This window comes from Condylura cristata, unplaced genomic scaffold (genome assembly GCF_000260355.1).
Source record: "Condylura cristata isolate star-nosed mole 26May11 unplaced genomic scaffold, ConCri1.0 scaffold00011, whole genome shotgun sequence".
NCBI classification, from domain to species: domain Eukaryota; kingdom Metazoa; phylum Chordata; class Mammalia; order Eulipotyphla; family Talpidae; genus Condylura; species Condylura cristata.
This window is the reverse complement of record NW_004567112.1, coordinates 22,803,347-22,804,324: the sequence shown is the minus strand read 5'-3', so window position 1 is coordinate 22,804,324 and position 978 is coordinate 22,803,347. Positions and strand designations below refer to the sequence as shown.

The 978-nt window shown below is 61.3% G+C and overlaps 1 protein-coding gene across 1 annotated transcript in view; it reads left to right on the top strand.

Annotated features, from left to right (window-relative positions):
* Positions 1 to 595, top strand: part of LOC101632407 (cytochrome P450 26C1) — a 7,770-nt gene extending 7,175 nt beyond the window's left edge. Inside the window, exon 6 of the mRNA XM_004680623.1 lies at positions 218 to 595. Coding sequence (XP_004680680.1) covers positions 218 to 595 — 378 coding nt within the window. The remainder of the gene's footprint in view (positions 1 to 217) is intronic.
* The last annotated feature ends 383 nt before the right edge of the window (positions 596 to 978 follow it).

Sequence of the window (978 nt, the reverse complement as noted above, 5' to 3'; positions counted from 1 at the left end):
GTTTGGGGTCGCATTTTATCAATTAAGAAAAAGCGACTCCGAGGAATTGAGTATCTAACCCAAGGTCACACAGCTCACTAGAGAAGGGGCTGAAATTGGAAGGCAGAGCGATCTCCTAGCTCCGCCTGGCATCCTGCTGGCTTTCGGAAGGCTGCTGGATGCTCCGTGGGTGGTGGGTGGTGCCTGGTGGTCAGGCGGTCTCCTCGCCTCCCCACAGGGCTACCAGATCCCCAAGGGCTGGAGCGTGATGTATAGCATCCGCGACACGCACGAGACGGCAGCTGTGTACCGCAGCCCGCCCGAGGGTTTCGACCCCGAGCGCTTCCGCGCGGCGGGCGAGGATGCGCCAGGAGCCTCCAGCCGCTTCCATTACATCCCGTTCGGCGGCGGCGCGCGCAGCTGCCTCGGCCAGGAGTTAGCGCAGGCGGTGCTCCAGTTGCTCGCGGTGGAGCTGGTACGCACTGCGCGCTGGGAACTGGCCACCCCTGCCTTCCCCGCCATGCAGACGGTGCCCATCGTGCACCCGGTGGACGGACTTCTGCTCTTTTTCCATCCGCTCGCGCCTTCGGCAGCTCAGGATGGGGCGCGCCTCTGACCCGCTGCGCTGTGGGATGTGACTTGGCCAGTGGCTACAGCGAGCTCGCAGCGCCGCCCATCTGCGGTTTCTCCGGGCCATGTCGGCCACTTCCTCACTCGCTCCACAACGGTCAACGAACGCAGATCTGTGCCGGACTCTGAGGGAGGAGCGCGAGCCGCCGCCAAGGAGCCGGCGCCTGAGAAAAAAGCCTACAGCGCTCGGCTTCTTAAATCCACAGCACCACTCATTGTTAACTGCCCAGGGACCAATCTGAAGCCAGAGTCCAGGGAATTAAAATATGAGGTTGACTCTCTTTAATGATCTGAGCAGGATGGTTTGAGCTGAGCAAGGAGATTCAGATGTGGGCCTGGCTTCATCTCTTGGACAGTTCCAGCCTTACT